Source organism: Xiphophorus couchianus, chromosome 24, assembly GCF_001444195.1.
Source record: "Xiphophorus couchianus chromosome 24, X_couchianus-1.0, whole genome shotgun sequence".
In the NCBI taxonomy this organism is placed as follows: Eukaryota; Metazoa; Chordata; class Actinopteri; order Cyprinodontiformes; family Poeciliidae; genus Xiphophorus; species Xiphophorus couchianus.
Window position 1 is genome coordinate 19124282 of NC_040251.1, and position 14371 is coordinate 19138652.

The 14371-nt window shown below is 39.5% G+C and overlaps 2 protein-coding genes across 2 annotated transcripts; both read left to right on the top strand.

The window, feature by feature from the left end:
- The first annotated feature begins 3829 nt into the window (after positions 1-3829).
- ftcd (formimidoyltransferase cyclodeaminase) lies at positions 3830-9381 on the top strand. The gene is made up of 14 exons (XM_028010640.1): positions 3830-3984; positions 4293-4476; positions 4542-4670; positions 5314-5402; positions 5468-5647; positions 6680-6817; positions 6895-7026; positions 7643-7704; positions 7776-7902; positions 8457-8618; positions 8734-8777; positions 8872-9010; positions 9101-9196; positions 9263-9381. The coding sequence occupies exons 1-14, from the start codon at positions 3931-3933 to the stop codon at positions 9344-9346; spliced, it is 1620 nt and encodes a 539-aa protein (XP_027866441.1). The 5' UTR covers positions 3830-3930; the 3' UTR covers positions 9347-9381.
- Positions 9382-10109: 728 nt separating this feature from the next.
- LOC114140576 (zinc finger protein 501-like) lies at positions 10110-13889 on the top strand. The gene is made up of 3 exons (XM_028010658.1): positions 10110-10261; positions 11107-11268; positions 11838-13889. The coding sequence occupies exons 1-3, from the start codon at positions 10219-10221 to the stop codon at positions 13100-13102; spliced, it is 1470 nt and encodes a 489-aa protein (XP_027866459.1). The 5' UTR covers positions 10110-10218; the 3' UTR covers positions 13103-13889.
- The last annotated feature ends 482 nt before the right edge of the window (positions 13890-14371 follow it).

Genomic DNA, 14371 nt, shown 5'->3' on the forward strand with positions numbered 1-14371 from the left:
CATTAGCTACCACATTAGCTACCACATTAGCTGCAACATTGGCTACAACATTAGCTACAACATTAGCTGCAACATTGGCTGCAACATTAGCTACAACATTAGCTACCACATTAGCTACAACATTAACTACAACATTAGCTACCACATTAGCTACCACATTAGCTACAACATTAGCTGCAACATTAGCTACCACATTAGCTACCACATTAGCTACAACATTAACTACAACATTAGCTACCACATTAGCTACCACATTAGCTACCATATTAGCTACCACATTAGCTACCACATTAGCTACCACATTAGCTACAACATTAACTACAACATTAGCTACCACATTAGTTACCACATTAGCTACCACATTAGCTACAACATTAGCTACAACATTAGCTGCAACATTAGCTACCACATTAGCTACCACATTAGCTACAACATTAGCTACCACATTAGCTACCATATTAGCTACCACATTAGCTACCACATTAGCTACAACATTAGCTACAACATTAGCTGCAACATTAGCTACCACATTAGCTACAACATTAACTACAACATTAGCTACCACATTAGCTACAACATTAGCTACCACATTAGCTACCACATTAGCTACAACATTAGCTACCACATTAGCTACAACATTAGCTACCACATTAGCTACAACATTAACTACAACATTAGCTACCACATTAGCTACAACATTAGCTACCACATTAGCTACCACATTAGCTACAACATTAGCTACCACATTAGCTACAACATTAGCTACAACATTAGCTACCACATTAGCTACAACATTAGCTACCACATTAGCTACAACATTAGCTACCACATTAGCTACAACATTAGCTACAACATTAGCTGCAACATTAGCTACCACATTAGCTACAACATTAGCTACCACATTAGCTACAATATTAGCTACCACATTAGCTACCACATTAGCTACAACATTAGCTACAACATTAGCTACAACATTAGCTGCAACATTAGCTACCACATTAGCTACAACATTAACTACAACATTAGCTACCACATTAGCTACAACATTAGCTACCACATTAGCTACCACATTAGCTACAACATTAGCTACCACATTAGCTACAACATTAGCTACCACATTAGCTACAACATTAACTACAACATTAGCTACCACATTAGCTACAACATTAGCTACCACATTAGCTACCACATTAGCTACAACATTAGCTACAACATTAGCTACCACATTAGCTACAACATTAGCTACAACATTAGCTACAACATTAGCTACCACATTAGCTACAACATTAGCTACCACATTAGCTACAACATTAGCTACAACATTAGCTACAACATTAGCTGCAACATTAGCTACCACATTAGCTACAACATTAGCTACCACATTAGCTACAATATTAGCTACCACATTAGCTACCACATTAGCTACAACATTAGCTACAACATTAGCTACAACATTAGCTGCAACATTAGCTACCACATTAGCTACAACATTAACTACAACATTAGCTACCACATTAGCTACAACATTAGCTACCACATTAGCTACCACATTAGCTACAACATTAGCTACCACATTAGCTACAACATTAGCTACCACATTAGCTACAACATTAACTACAACATTAGCTACCACATTAGCTACAACATTAGCTACCACATTAGCTACCACATTAGCTACAACTCGCTGAAACCAGTTTTATAACATGAAACAGAACCAGATGGATCAGCAGGTTCCATTAATAAAGTTACACAACCAAAAAGAGACGTTGGAGGAAAAAATATTCTTCAACATCTTATTCATACATTTATAAATGTCACAATTTCAAACTAAATATTTAATTAGCAAGAAAATATTCATCAACTTAAATTTTTTGCTCCAAACTAAATATTTAGTTTACCAGTTAATATTTGTCTCCCAACTAAATATTTAGTTTGCAATATAAATATTGAGCTCCATAAATATTTTATGAGCAAGCTAACAATTCAGTTCCAAACTAAATATTTAGCTCTGAACTAATATTTAGTAGCTAAATGTTTAGTTTACAAACTAAATATTGAACTAACTCAGAGCTAAAAGTTTAGCTAATATGCTAATTCCCATGACAATTAGCAGAAGTCTGAAAGCAAAAGTTGGGTCTGCTCAAACTAAATAGTTTGCTCGCTAACAAACTATTTAGTTTGAAGCTAAATATTTAACTACACACTGAATATTTAGTTTGAAACTGTGACATTTATAAATAAATAACTAACAGGTGAGAATGTTGGAAATGAACCTCTGAGTGAAGTGTGCCTAATAAAGTGTCTAATAATGCAGAATAAAATAAATGTTAAAAGTAAAATCAGACGTTTCTGATGAGTCCGACATCAAACTGCAGATTCTCACTAAACTTTGATTCTTCTGGGAGAATTCCAGTGAAATTTGAACAGAAAGTTAAAGGCTAATGTTAGTTATTGGTGACGGATTAACAGGAGAGACGTTGCTGTTTTCTTACCCAACATGAGGACAATGCAGAACCAGGCCTCCATGCTGCAGACACTCTGCTGGCTGCTTATGGTTTCCAAGAGTTCATGTCTGAAGCCTTGAGGTGAGCGATGCAGGAGGAAGTGAGAAAATACTCGGCTATGTTTGTTAAACAGGTCAGCTGATCAAAGGTTGCCTACAACTGCTGCAGAGTTATTAAGTCAATCATTTTCCTCTCATCACAGCTTAGTTTTATTTTAGGTGGATTTCTGTTGTCTCTGCTTCCTCATTCTTCACCTAGAAAGAATCTGAAGTGTTGGAAAACACTGACAGTGATTCAGGAGGAAACCAGGTCAGCCAAAACCTGACCATATCTCTGCTGCCTGTCTGAGGATTTATGGGATGTAGACAGATACACATTTATCTTTACAGCTCTGATCGATCAGTTCAAGAGGAAATGTCTGTCACGAAATGCTGAAAATATTCCAGCATGCGTGGAAACGGTGCAGGTCGGATCAGGAGATGCTGGACCTCAGACAGTCCATCAATGTGGACAAAGTGCTGAAACGATGACCTGATAAATACAAGCTGTTCTAAAAATGTTCATTTCTGCCTCTGTGTGTGAAGATATTAATAAATGTTTCCAGAGGTTCTGAAAGCTCAGCCAGCTCAACTCTGCTGCGTTTGCACTGTTGAGATTTTTGTTTGTGCTGCTTTTGTTGTAAAGATATTAATCAAAGTTTAAAGGTCAACCAGCCGCCCCACATTAAACAACACTGGTGTCAAATGTTTGTGCTGCATTTGAGCTGCAGCGTTTCTCCTTTGTGCTGCAGCCATTTTACAATATTGATAAAAATACCCAGAGGTCATCAGAGGTAAACGAGCCGCCCTGCACTACCTGTTAGTAGTTTGGTGTCAAATGTTTGTGCTGCAGCACAAACAAAACATTTTTTTTGCTGCACAAATATAGCATCATTGATTGACACCAATTTAGTTTGATTTGAAGAAGGTGTGTCTGGGGGGGGGCAGGTTGACCTTTCATGACCTCTGGGAACATTTATTAAGATCTTTGAAACACAAATTTGTGCTGCACAAACTCTTGACGCCACTGTAGTTTGAACTTGAACCCAGTCAGTTCTTCAGTTCTGACCCATTTCTGCTGGGAGGCTCAGGTCAGCAGCAGATGGTTCTGATGTAACGGTTCTGGTTGGAGCGGGTCCAGAACTCCGGCGGCCGCAGGTTCAGTCAAACAGAAACGAGTCGACTTGGTGACCTCTGACCCTTTCTGCCTGGATCACAAACATTTAAACTCTGCAGACCTGACGGACTCTGCTTCCCAAACTTCTTCTCCATTTCTCTGGCGCCACCTGCAGGACAGATGCTACCCAGCAAACCTTCAGACTTCGATCCCAGTTAATATTTGAGCTGTGGGTGTACTGGTCAGACTGGGGTCAGGCTGTGCAGACGCCATGGCTCAGCTGGTGGAGTGCGTTCCTAACTTCTCTGAGGGCCGAGACCAGAAGGTAGGAGTCCGTCTGAACGATGCGACGAGTCCAGGAGTTTCTGAAAATCTGGACTTAAGACTCAAATCTGCTGTCAGTCTGGAGAAAGTTCAACTTTACAGAAACTGTTCATGATTATTGATTATTGTTTCTTTAAATCTTTAATGTGATTATTTTATACGCTAACAAAATAACTGTTAGCATATAACAGCTAAGAACGTTTAGTTTAGAGACAGGATTATAATCCTCCAGGCGTAACGACCTTTGACCCGGTCCTGTGAGCAGACTGAGGTCCGTTTGGGTTCAGCTGCTCCTCTTCCTCTGCTCAGGTGATCGATGCCGTCGCCGCCGCCATCTCTGAGACGGCCGGCTGCAGCCTGCTGGACGTCGACCCGGGAGCCTCCACCAACCGGACCGTCTACACCTTCGTGGGCCCCCCGGAGGCCGTGGTGCAGGGGGCGCTGAACGCCGCCCGCCGGGCCTTCGGCCTCATCGACATGAGCAAACATTCAGGTCAGTGCGAGTCCAAAGCCGCTCTCCAGAACCGAACCTCTGGGAACGAAATGCTTCTGCCGCAGGGGAACACCCTCGCACCGGAGCGCTGGACGTCTGTCCCTTCATCCCCGTCCAGAACGTCAGCATGGACGACTGCGTCCGCTGCGCCGACCAGTTTGGACGGCGGCTGGCGGAGACGCTGCAAGTTCCTGGTGAGTCACAGGAAGCCGAGGCCACGGCGCGAAGAGCTGAGGGAACAGAGAGAGAAATACCACAGAGTGTGAGAGGGAACCATGACGGAGGAAAGTTACTCCAAAATACAATTTCAGATTCATCTCAGACATTTTCTAGAAAATATGAAAATGTCTGAACTTGAAAAGTTGCAGATATGTGAGAAAAACATCAGAAAGTTTGAGGTTTTCAAAAAAAATGTTCTGGAAAAAGCAGAAAATGATCAAAAAGACATAAATTTACAAGAAAAACTCCATTTTTCAATGAATCTCCAAAGTTTTCTAGAAAACAAACTGACATTTCTGAGATGAAAGTCAAACATTTGCAAGAAAAACTCATAATTTTGAGATTATTCTCTGACATTTTCTAGAAGAAATCTGGACATTTTTGAGCATAAAAATAAAAAATGTTTACATTTTGAAACTCAGAAAATGTCCAAATCAAAAATGTTCAACTATAAGAACTTCAAAAAATTCCATGTTGTTCCTAGAAAATATGTGAGTTTAATGTAAAAATGTCTGAGGTCATTTTTTACTCTAGGAGCTGATGAATTCCCAAGATTTTTCTAAAAGTTTACATTTTTTTATGTCCGATGGCTCTAACGGCAGAGAAATCTGTCCTCAGTGTATCTTTACGGAGAAGCGGCTCGGTCCGAGTCCAGGAGGAATCTCCCGTCGGTTCGATCCGGAGAGTACGAAGCTCTACCTGAGAAGGTGAGACGATCCGCCGCCTCCGGATCTAAACTCTCAGATCCAGCAGATTTCTTCTTCTGCTGCAGCTGAAGAGTGAAGAGTGGGCCCCTGACTTTGGCCCCGCCCTCTTCGTGCCGTCGTGGGGCGCCACGGTAACCGGTGCTCGCAAGTTCCTGATCGCGTACAACGTGAACCTGATCGGCACCAAGGAGCAGGCTCATCGGATCGCCCTGGACATCCGTGAACAGGGCCGAGGAAAGGACCAGGTGGGACCCCAAAACATTTATTATTACTTCAGTTCAAAACTACAGCTTCCTGAAGGTGGAACTTCAGAATAAAAGCCCACTGCATGCTGTTTCCTGTTATATTTGGTTTGGTTTGTAATCTTTCTTTCTTGAAATCTTATTACAATGGAGGATTATTTTATGATCATTGTTATATTCTAACATTATTCATGTATTTTCTCCAGTGGCTTTAATTTTCTTCTGTATATTTCTGATCTGTTTTCATTTGGCAGGTTTTCCCATGTATATCTATGTGTGTATATCTATGTGTGTGTATCTATGTGTGTATATCTATGTATGTATATCTATGTATGTATATCTATGTGTGTATATCTATGTGTGTGTATCTATGTGTGTATATCTATGTATGTATATCTATGTATGTGTATCTATGTGTGTGTATCTATGTGTGTGTATCTATGTGTGTATATCTATGTGTGTATATCTATGTATGTATATCTATGTATGTATATCTATGTGTGTATATCTATGTGTGTGTATCTATGTGTGTATATCTATGTATGTATATCTATGTATGTATATCTATGTGTGTGTATCTATGTGTGTGTATCTATGTGTGTATATCTATGTGTGTATATCTATGTATGTGTATCTATGTGTGTATATCTATGTGTGTATATCTATGTGTGTATATCTATGTGTGTATATCTATGTGTGTGTATCTATGTGTGTATATCTATGTATGTATATCTATGTGTGTATATCTATGTGTGTGTATCTATGTGTGTATATCTATGTGTGTATATCTATGTGTGTGTATCTATGTGTGTATATCTATGTATGTATATCTATGTGTGTATATCTATGTGTGTGTATCTATGTGTGTGTATCTATGTATGTGTATCTATGTGTGTATATTTATGTGTGTGTATCTATGTGTGTATACCTATGTGTGTGTATATCTATGTGTGTGTATCTATGTGTGTATATCTATGTGTGTGTATCTATGTGTGTGTATCTATGTGTGGTAACTTCCTGTGTGCCTCTGAGCAGCCAGGTCTCCTGAAGAAGGTTCAGGGTCTGGGCTGGTACCTGGAGGAGGAGAACCTGGCCCAGGTGTCCACCAACATCCTGGACTTTGAGCTGACGCCGCTCCACGCCGTGTATCAGGAGATCTGCGGGGTCGCTGAGGTCAGGGCTGCTGAGGTCACAACAGGCCTGAGCGCCATCACTTCCTGCGAGTCTGACTTCCTGTTTGTGGCGTCCAGGAGCTGAAGCTTCCTGTGGTCGGCTCCCAGGTCGTCGGTCTGATTCCTCTGAAGGCTCTGCTGGACGCCGCCGACTTCTACATGAAAACAGAGCAGCTCTTCATCATCGAAGAGGAGCACAAAGTCCGGCTGGTCAGTGGACAAAGCTTTGGGCTACGGCAAGCCATTTTAAGATAAAATCAGTTTCATCACATTCCAGACATTTGACATCAGTTTAAATCAGATTTGTCTAATTATCTTCTAGTTTGTAGAAATGAGGTCAGATTTATAAATGCTTGAATTTGAAGTTTCTGTGATGAATTATTGAGCGTCTGAAACATATTTCAGATTTCTACAATGACATTATAACTACTGTACTCATAAAGTGAATTCTAGATATCGAGCTCTTTGTTCCGACTAGACACAATTTAAAATATGTAACTAGATTTAAAGACAGCAAATTAAATTGCAGATATGTAGAAACCAAGGAAGGACTTGTTATAGTTATAGTTCTGTTTGAGAAATATTAAATTGTAATTATGGAGTGTGACACATTTAACAACAAAAATAAAATAAATTTTGATTGATCAGTATCTAACTGAATATATCTTGAATTATTACTCTTCCATTACAGAATCTAAATGCAGAAATCTTCAATTACATTCAGAAAAATGCATTTTTTACAGGATGTCAAGCAAAAAACTGATTTTATGATAAAACAGCTTGCCATAGTTAGACGTTCATCAGCGCCTCACCTTGTTGGTTGCAGGTGATCAGTAAACTGGGCCTGGATTCACTGAGTCCCTTCAACCCAAAGCAGAGGATCATTGAGTGAGTTCCTCCCTGCTGACTGCAGCAGAGGCAGCGAGCGCTGCTAAAGTGGGCGTGTCTTACCTGCACAGGTACATGGTGAGGTCACAGGAAGAAGGCGGGCTCGTGTCTCTGACTCTGCAGCAGTTTGTTCGCAGCGTTGGAGCGCGAACAGCCGCTCCAGGAGGAGGGTCTGTTTCTGCCGCCGTCGGCGCTCTGGTGAGTGTTCAGAGATTGTCCAGCAGAGGGAGCCGATTTAAAGGGGAAGCGTTACACAAAAAAATCATATTTTACACGTTTTTATGTTTTCATTTGGGTTTCTACTGCTTCTAACAACAAACTACGCTCTTAAAAAAACACCAGCCAGTTTATGGTAATGAGTTCAAAGTTTTATGGTGTTTGAAAAACCACAAATCAGCGGCACTGCCCTGTTACCTAGCAACACAAGCTGAGCTCTAGCTAGTTTTCACGCTGTACAATGGCTTCTGGAAAAGACAAAAGTCTTTTCACCCAGAAACCACCTGCTGCTTTCTGGTTGGTTGTGCAGGAGGCTCCACTTCTGCTTTTCGAAGATGCACTGTTGCATAATTGCAGATCAGTTTGGAGCCATTTTCATGTGTAAATGTGAAAGCTGAGTTTTATCAGAGTGAAATCTGATTATCTAAGAATGATTTTGTGTAAGAAATGATTTGTATAGGCCATAGACCGATCCTAACCTGTTCCATGAAGTGGAACAGGTCACCTTTAACCCCAGGATGTGCCCTGTCCTGTAGGGGGCAGCGCTGGGCGCCATGGTGGGGCAGATGACGTACGGAAAGAGGCAGTTTGAGAACCTGGACTTTGTGATGAGGAAGCTGATTCCTCCGTTCCATCAGGCCATGAACGAGCTGCTGGGGTTGGTGGACGCCGACTCCGCCGCCTTCAACGGCTACATGGTGAGCACCAGCAGCTCCCACCCAACAGCGCCACCTGTTGATGCTCCAGATCACGCAAGAGACACCTACAGGCTGTGTGGTGCGATGCCTCAAAAAGTCATCATGTCTGTTTCAGGTGGCGCTGAAAATGCCGAAGTCCAGCAGCGAGGAGAGGAGCAGGTGAGCAGAGGAGCAGGTGAACGTGTCTGTGGATGAGATGTTGCGTCGTTAGCTGCTTGTTTTTTTCTGGACTGCGTTTTGTCTCCGCCTGCAGGAGAGAAGCGGCGATGCAGGAAGGCCTGAAGCGGGCCGTCGGCGTCCCGCTGGCTTTGGCTGAGAAGGTCAGCGTCCTCTGGCCGTCTCTGAAGCAGATGGTTCTGTTCGGGAACATCGGCTGCAAGTCCGATGCTCAGGTCCGGGTTAGAGCAACAACAACTTCTCTCTGAAGGTTTTAGGTCAGAATGAATTTTGCTCAGAACTGGAATCTGGTTTGTGTTGGTCAGGTTGCAGCTAAAGCTCTGGAAACGGCTGTTTTTGGAGCGTTCTACAATGTCATGATCAACCTGAAGGACGTCTCAGACGAAGCCTTCAGACTGGCTGTAAGTCACCAGGTGACCTTTCACCTGACATTTCTCATTAAAACGATGTTTGTGTTGCTGCTTCAGACGCAGAGGAGAGTTTCTGAGCTTCTGCAGGAAGCCAAGGACAGCGTGGCCTCCATCCTGGACGCAGCTGAGAACAGAACCTGAGAAGATCTGCAGAATAAATTCAAAGTTCATAAAAAGTGTGGAGTTTTTTTTATTTAACATCTAAAATTCAGGAAGACCTGCTTACTGCAGGACAGTAACTAGCAACGATCTGTCCAGTCACAAAGTCCATCTTTAACTGTTTGTTCATCTGGAGTTGGTTCTATAAAAGTTAAATAATGCAGAATATCATCAGCATAAAGGTCAACTTTATTATTGCATAATAAAGTTTCACCATGAACTGATCCAAGAACAGAACCTGGGAAGCAGGAAGTCAAACTAAAGATGGCCGCCGATGTAGAAGAAGTGATTGAGCTCAGAACTTTAATTTTATAGTTAATATTGAATATAAACAGATTAATGTGCTTTGAGAACCAGTTCAAGAGTCGCTATGACAACAAATGTCAGCTAAGAAGGTTGTGGGTTCAATTCCTCAGAATTTAGAAAATGGACTTTTTTTACTAACTGTTCTCAGAGTGAACATTAAAAAGTAAAATACTCTACATGAAATCCTTGGTGGTCGTTGGTTTGTTAGTGCAACTCTAACAAAAAGTAGAAGTTCAATCTTTTTATTATTTTTTTTATGTCCATAAATATAATCAGAAGTTACAAGAAGGAGAATTAATCCCTAAATATATTATTATGTTGCACAAATGACATAAAATGTATTTATTTTTTCTAATGTTCAAAGGTTTCACTGAATATTGATTTTGTAACGGAATGTTTGTAAACACGAGCAGAAACGGAACTATAATTTTTGTTCCGGACTTCCGGTTCCACTGGCCCCGCCCCCTCGTCCTCCCTTCAGGATTCTTCCTCCATTGTTGTCGCTTCGTCAGCAGCCGGAGCTCCAGCAGCGGAAGAGACGCTACAAGATGGAGGACGTTTTCCAGCCCAGAGTCCTGCTGCGCACTTCAGGTTGGTGCTTTTCCTTCTTCGTAGTTCCGGTTTAGGATCGTTTTCTTCCAGCTGGTGGATGTAGGAACATCACCAGCAGTTTCTGCTCACTAGTTTAGAGCTTTAAGGCGACAGCAGCTTCATCTGACTGCGAGCCGAGGCCGGGATACATGCTGCGACGTCGCAGGTACATTCCGATGCGCTGATAGTTGGTGTATTACGGTAGAGGAGCCATTTTAACATAAAATCTGTTTCCTCTGATTATCAGTAATTACATAGATTAGAAATGTAAAAATGCATTCTGGTTTGATGATGATTTAATAAATCTGCTTTCATATTCTGACTAATTAGAAGAATAATTAAATATATTAGATTTGGATGAAGTTTATAAAGTAAAGCAGCAGTTCAAGTGTTTTACTCAAGGAAAAGTTAATAACATTAATAATAATATTAATAATAATAGATAGATATTTTAAAGCATTTAATAAGACATAATATAAAGTTGAGCAAATCCTGATATTTGAAAGAGTAAAATAAAAATATGTAAACAAAATAAAACTACTACAAATCAGATTACATAAGAATAATCCAATCAATGCTTATATTAAATAATCTGTTTATGTTTGGACTGATTAAAGTATTTCCAGTGAGAATGTCTTCAGTTGAACTCATATTAAAAGTAACGTTTTAATGTGTAAAAAGTAACGTTTTAATACGTCTCTTGATATTAAAATATTACTTTTATTATCAGGAGACATAAAAAGTAACCTAAAAATAATTAATTTATAAATTAGTGGACTCTGAAAACACTCATCCTGTCATGTTTGTATAACATGAAGTTGTTCATAAAGCTGTTTTTCCTGCAGATGTTAAAAAAGAGGCTGATATGAACCAGCAGGAGGCGCTGCGCCTCCAGATAAAGGAGGAAGAGGAAGAACTCTGTGTGAGTCAGGAAGGAGAGCAGCTCAGAGTGAAGCAGGAGACGGACGGCAGGTTTCCATCTACTGCAGCTCCCATCAGCAGTAAGGGTGTGTGTGTGTGTGTGTGTGTGTGTATTCTTAATGTCTCTTAGACACGGTTAGATGTTAGTTTGGTTTAAAATGGTTAAATCACTGAGAATAAATGAAGAGAAGAGATTTAAATGCATGAATGAACGGCAGACCAAAGTGACACAATAACATTTGAAATGTTTTATCAAATTAATTGTTTAAAAGATTCATTTTTCACCAGAAATTTGGGCCAGAATTATTTTCTTCATGTTCAGGTTGGGCTTCATGTGGCTCATTTAATAAGAAAATACATCGAGAAAACCAAAATAAAATGTGATCAATTTCTTATAATCTAAATAATTGAGTTTAACTGAACTTGATCAGGAAGGAAATGAATGAAAGTGCAGATGTTGTCAGAGCTCCAACGTTCTGCTCCCATCGAGCCAACATGTTCAAGCATTTCTTCTTCATTTGTTCAATATGTTTTAATATTAATGTGTTGATTACAGCAATTAAATCCAAATGTATTTCTGTTTCCCTCGTTCAATTAAAACCAAACTTTTCTAAACGTTGTTCTTAATACATGTGATGTTTGTTGTCACCTGCAGATGTTAAAGAAGAGCCTCCAGAAGAACAGAGTCCTGATGTGGATCCTTTCAAAGTAAAAGAGGAAAATAATCAAATGTGCTGCCATCAGGAAGACGAGCTGTTCAGAGTGAAGGAGGAGCCTGATTATTCCAGGCTCCCATTAAATATTGTTTATGTAAATAGTGAGGATGATGAAGAGAAACCAGTGATGTCTCAGCTTCATCAGCAGCAGACAGGAAATGGAGATCTTCCAACCAGCAGCTCAGGCGACCAGATAAAAGCAGAAATTGAAGTGGAGATCAGTGGAGCAGCAGAGTCCAGCAGGAACCCAGATCCAAATACTGCTGGAGGAACTTTGAGCCAATCAGAGACTGAAGAGGAGGAGGAGGAGGATGAAGATGGTGTGAACCAGCAGAGTAAAACATTGTCAGAGTCTGAGACTGAAGACATTCATCAAAAATCACATTTAGACATAGATGGAAACATTCCTGTTGGTGACGAACCTTTTGGTTGTGATTTTTGTGGGAAAAGATTTTCCTTAAAGTCTTCTTTAAACAATCACGTAAAAATCCACACAGGGGAGAAATCATGTGATTTCTGTGGAAAAACTTTTAACTCAAGTTCAGACTTAAAGAAACACATGAGAGTTCACACAGGAGAGAAACCTTTTTGTTGCGAGGATTGTGGAAAAAGATTTTCCCTAAGTGCATCATTAAACAGACACATGAGAATTCACACAGGAGAAAAAACATTTGCTTGTGATGTTTGTGGGAAAACATTTACCTTAAGCTCATATTTGGAAAAACACATGAGAATCCACACACAAGAAAAACTCTTTGGTTGTAATGATTGTGGAGAAACATTTTCCTTACAGTTATGTTTAAAGAGACACATGAGGATCCACACAGGAGAGAAACCGTTTGGTTGTGATGTTTGTGGTAAAAGGTTTAACTTAAAGTCTAATTTAAACGTACACATGAGAGTTCACACGGGACAGAAACCCTTCGGTTGTGATGAATGTGGTTTAAAATTTAGCACAAATTCTAATTTAAAGGAACACATGAGAATCCACAAGGATGAAAAAGCCTTTGCTTGTGATGAATGTGGGAAAAGATTTAACGTAAAGTCTAGTTTAAAGAGACACATGAAAAGCCACAAAGGTGAACGACCTTTTAGTTGTGATATCTGTGGGAAAAGACTCGCCTTGAAGTCCAGCTTAAAGAGACACATGAAGATCCACATGGAAGACCAACCTTATTTGTTTGTGGGAAAAGATCCACCTTAAAGTCATCTTTGAACAATCTCCTGAATGAACAGAGGTGAAAACCTTCAGGTTGTGATGGCTGTGGAATCCAACAGGAGGAACTGAAAGACTCTGAAAGTTGCTTTTAAGCAGAAATGCTACAATTTATTTTTAGTTGTGATGTTTGTGGAAAAAGATTTTCCTCAAAATCAAATTTAAAGATAAATGTGAACATTGGGTTTGGGGATTTATTCTATCATTTTTGTGATAAATTTCTTAGTATAAGAATTACAATTTATTGTTGTTATAGTAAATCCCAATTAATGTTTAAAACTCTCCAAACCGTCTGAATTGTTGGTTTAACTATTTTCTCCTGTTTGTTGAATGAAAGTATCAATAAATACTGTTTGGATTGAAATTGTTTTTTTTTTGCTGCATGAGTTAATAAAACTAATAATGATTCTGAGGATTTGGTTTTTATTTCAGATCAATAAGATTTCCTGAGGATTTTGATGTGAGCCACAGCTCTGCTTATTTTTACTGATGTTAGTCATTAATCAGAAATGATTTCTTGTTATTATGTTTGTTTTAATCCAATATAGAAGCTTATATTTCAGTTTTGACTTTAACTCATTAAGACATTAAATTATGCTTTAATCTTCTCATGAAATTCAACAATATGATAGAAAGAAAACAATATTTGATATCTTCAAATTTAAATCTTTTCTGTGGCTGACCTCCCTCTGATAGAAATGTTTTATTTTCATATGAAGTCCATTAAACTATCTTTCTCCATAAATATCTATATAAAAAAACATACAGAAACAAATCCTTGTTTTGTCTCAAGTTTGTTTCATATTTAATAATCTGGGAGCAGAAGATGTGAGAAGCCTTGAATGGTTTTTTCCAACAGTATTTTCTCCATTTTATTTTATTTTATTTTTATTGTTTTCAAAGAGTAGAAGAAGAACACCTGTTGTGTCTGTGGGGCTCATCACTGCCCCCTATCAGTCCGGCACGTTACTTCCTGCTTCACTGGGTATTTTCAATCCAATTCTGACGGATCAGAAAGACTAAATATGTCACTAAAATGAATTAGTATGTGGAACTAATATATTAAATACTGAATATATTAAATATATTAGACTGTGGAACATCAACAAATGTAGAACATGTGCAATTGAATAAGTATATTGGCGATATTAAATAAATATCAATAAGCATGCACTTACTGCCTGTGATACAGCGCCCCCAGAGGTGAGGCCCAGCGCTGCACCGCCTCGCCTCAGACTTCTTACATGTATTTCAACA

Excerpts from the sequence above, each read along its gene's own strand:
- ftcd (XM_028010640.1), top strand. The coding sequence starts at position 3,931 with ATGGCTCAGCTGGTGGAGTGCGTTCCTAACTTCTCTGAGGGCCGAGAC. Across the intron at positions 7,027-7,642 it reads AGGAGCACAAAGTCCGGCTG|GTGATCAGTAAACTGGGCCT; the intron begins GTCAGTGGACAA and ends TGTTGGTTGCAG. Across the intron at positions 8,619-8,733 it reads CCGCCTTCAACGGCTACATG|GTGGCGCTGAAAATGCCGAA; the intron begins GTGAGCACCAGC and ends TGTCTGTTTCAG.
- LOC114140576 (XM_028010658.1), top strand. The coding sequence starts at position 10,219 with ATGGAGGACGTTTTCCAGCCCAGAGTCCTGCTGCGCACTTCAG. Across the intron at positions 10,262-11,106 it reads AGTCCTGCTGCGCACTTCAG|ATGTTAAAAAAGAGGCTGAT; the intron begins GTTGGTGCTTTT and ends TTTTTCCTGCAG. Across the intron at positions 11,269-11,837 it reads AGCTCCCATCAGCAGTAAGG|ATGTTAAAGAAGAGCCTCCA; the intron begins GTGTGTGTGTGT and ends TGTCACCTGCAG.